Source organism: Octopus bimaculoides, chromosome 19 (assembly GCF_046866305.1).
Source record: "Octopus bimaculoides isolate indiv1 chromosome 19, ASM4686630v1, whole genome shotgun sequence".
NCBI lineage: Eukaryota > Metazoa > Mollusca > Cephalopoda > Octopoda > Octopodidae > Octopus > Octopus bimaculoides.
The window spans coordinates 23,889,542-23,892,999 of NC_142946.1; the positions used below are offsets into that span (position 1 = coordinate 23,889,542).

Sequence of the window (3,458 nt, forward strand, 5' to 3'; positions counted from 1 at the left end):
AAAGGTATGGTAATGCAAACAGAAATAATAGAACTCAAAATATGAGTATATGTACATTTTTATTAATATTTAGCAGAAGCAACAGAATGACTCAAGGTTTTAGAGTTTTGTGCATTAGCACTTATCTAGTTTGATAAGAGCTAACACACGAAACTCTTGGACTTTGAGTCACTCTGTTGCTTCTGCTAAATATTAATATATATATATACATATATATATATATATATATATATATATATAAATAGATGCAGGTGTGATAACAAGTTTGTTTCCCAACCACATGGCTCTGGGTACAGTCCTACTGCATTGCACCTTAGGCAAGCATCTCGTACAATAGCTTTGAGCTGACCAAAATCTTGTGAGAGGATTTGACAGAAGGAAACTGAAAAGAAGCTCATCGTATATATTGTTGTTGTTGGCATCCTTTTGTCTTGGGAGACAATGGAGTAGCGCATAAAATAATCCAGTCTGGTTTTTACATTTCATGTCCTTTACATCTCCCGCTGTGGCTGTGTAGTCCTAACCTGGACAAACACTCCCTCTGGCAGGTGACGCAAATGTAGCGAAGACTTTGCCTGGCTGGTTGTGATGTTATCCTCTCCAGTTTCCTCTTAGTTTGGTGCAGGCCAGGGCTAGATGTAAAAAAATCCTGGGTAGCCCAATTGTCAGGATTCCTCTCTTGACCTTGCTGACGTAGTCCAAAGGAGTGCAGAGCATTACGTTTGGCACCAGCTTGGTTGCAGGAGCTGCCGGAAGAGTGTCAAGTCGAACGCTAAACCACTGACGGAATTCCACTCTGGATTTCTTTGAAGGTTGTCTCCTTTCCGTAACCCTGGAATGGGGCCCATACCGGGTACTGTCAGCCGGAGCCAGCTCTGTCCAGGACTCGTGTCAGGCAGGCTTGTCACTCCCTAAAGTAATGAAGAAAATCGCTACCCACTACCTCTCTCTCTCTCTCTCTCTCTCTCTATATATATATATATATATATATATCTGTAAAAATATGTGACACTTATTCAGTAGCCATGATAAAACTCCAAGTTTCGGATACCAGGGTGGGAGCCCACGCCAACATCTTTTCAGTTATCCGGGCAAATTGGCCGGATAACTGAAGAGATGTTGGCATGGTCTCCTACCCTGGCGTCCGAAACTTGGAGTTTTATCATGGCTACTGAATAAGTGTCATATTTTTACAGATAAATTCCTCTATTTGCATAATATCGAGGTCTCTTTCTTTCTTTTGTTGTCCTTCCTATCAAATATATATATATATATATATATATATATATATATATATACATAAATCAGTCAGTTGTTCATTTATCTGGAAAGAGTCACACTGTAAAACATTACAGCAGTAATATTTAGAAGGTTGCTATGGCCAATCAGAGAGTAACCATTAGTTTCACACTACAAAGCACTTTAGCTGTACAGGTGACTCGTCAAGACTCTGGTCATTTTGAGTCTGACAAGTCACCTACACTGTTAAGTGCTTTATATTTGTGAAACCAGTGGTCGCTCTCTGACTAGCCACAAGAAACAACCTTCTAAATGTGTGTGTATGTGTGTCAATGCTTGTCCCCCCATCACTGCTTGACAACTGGTGTTGGTGTGCTTGTCCCCGTAAGTTAGCTGTTCGGTAAAAGCGGCCGAAAAAATAAGTACCAGACTTTAAAAAATGTTCTGGGGACGATTCATTCAACTAAAAATACTTCAAGGCGGTTACCCAGCATGGCTGCAGTCTAATGACTGAAACAAGTAATATATATATATATATATATATATATATATATATATATATATATATATATATATATATATATATATATATATATATATACAGAGAGAGCGAGAGAGCGGATTATTATTAATTGATTTATTTAACTGTTTCTTGTATTTATACCGTACAAAGTTTTATAGGTTTTGTTCAAGAGGAATTATCTAATTTTTTCAAAATATATGGAAGAAATATACGAAGTGAGAAAACATTAGGTTTGCCAGTTGTGTGTGTGTGTGTGTGTGTGTGTGTGTGCGTGCGAGAGAGAGAGAGAGAGAGAAAGAAAGAGAGGGAGAGAGAGGTGAATTCTCCCGATAAATACGTTTCAACCCTGACAATATTTATGAAAGGAAAACCTTTAAGAAAAAGGAAAAGGAAAAAAAAAAACTTGGACGTCTATACCAGGTGACATTCGAAGTGCTCAAGATTTGGTTTCAGTTCATATGGAAATCTCAATAAAAATACTAAAAGACTCCGCAGGTTCAAATTACAAGTGATAGAATGATGAATGGTGTAGTCCTCGTAAAGTTGATAGTTAATCTATATTAGTTTGATATTAGGAGGAGAAATTTGAATTTTGGATCAGGGAGAGAGATTGAGAGAGAGAGAGAGAGAGACAGAGAGAGAGAGAGAGAGAGAGAGAGATAAATCCTGTTGGTATAGAGTGGAAGAGAGAAGGATAGATGAAACGTAAAGGATTAAGTACAAAAAGCTGTACGTGTTGAGGGAGATGCTATAGAATAAAAGAGAGACAAGATGAAAAAGTGGCAAGATACAACACACTGTAGAAAGTAAAAAGAATAAAAAAAAGAAAGGTAAAGCCTTACATAACAGTGAAGGGGTTCTATGTAACATGGCATGAGAGAAAAGCAGAACGAGAAAGGATAAATAAATGCAGGAGTTAGCTTCATTGGAAAAGAATTACGGAGCGAGGAAAGTGAAAGACAAAGCAAATTAGATTAAATAATAAATACTTATGAAGATATAAGCAATAATGAAATAGACAGATTTAAAAAGAGATATAGATAGTGGATGAGAAAAAGAGTGTGAGAGAGAGACTAGAATAGAAAGTATGAAAGATAGAGAGAGACGAGAATAGAAAGTATGAAAGATAGAGAGAGAAAGAAAGAGTGAGAGAGAGAGCGAGCCGGACAGACAGACAGAGAATGTTGTGAGGAACGGGAGAGCGAGAGGGTGAGATATTAAGAACAGTGAACAGTCGTCATTCACAAATTTTCAATGGACGGACATACAACGTCTGATTATAACTCAACCGTCGAACCGTTTGATTTAGAAATTGGAGGACTATGTACCATTTTTGAGGAAAATCCACACTATTGTGTAAGTGTCATTTAATCGTAACTTTACTCTTTGATTATTGTCTGTTGACAGCTCTATAAAAGACATCTGCACTTTACTGTTCTACAGCTGCAACCAGGCACCTGTTTGTACACACATGTGCAGGATAATTGTCAATGCATATCAGTAGATATGTTGGTCATGTAGATGTTCACTATTAGTGTATTTATGAAGTATATATATATACATAAAGATGTAAAGAAATTTCACCTCGTGGCCATTTATTATCGGCTCCATTCCATTCAAAACATTTTACACGATATATCAGTTGAATAACAAATGACACTTTAATTTCACGCCCTCCCTGACATTTGCAACATCG

General features: G+C 37.2%; 1 protein-coding gene across 1 annotated transcript in view; it reads left to right on the forward strand.

The window, feature by feature from the left end:
• The first annotated feature begins 2,289 nt into the window (after nucleotides 1-2,289).
• LOC106884106 (uncharacterized) overlaps nucleotides 2,290-3,458 on the forward strand; it is a 282,261-nt gene continuing 281,092 nt past the window's right edge. Inside the window, exon 1 of the mRNA XM_089366625.1 lies at nucleotides 2,290-3,118. Coding sequence (XP_089222751.1) covers nucleotides 3,017-3,118 — 102 coding nt within the window. The 5' untranslated portion in view covers nucleotides 2,290-3,016. The remainder of the gene's footprint in view (nucleotides 3,119-3,458) is intronic.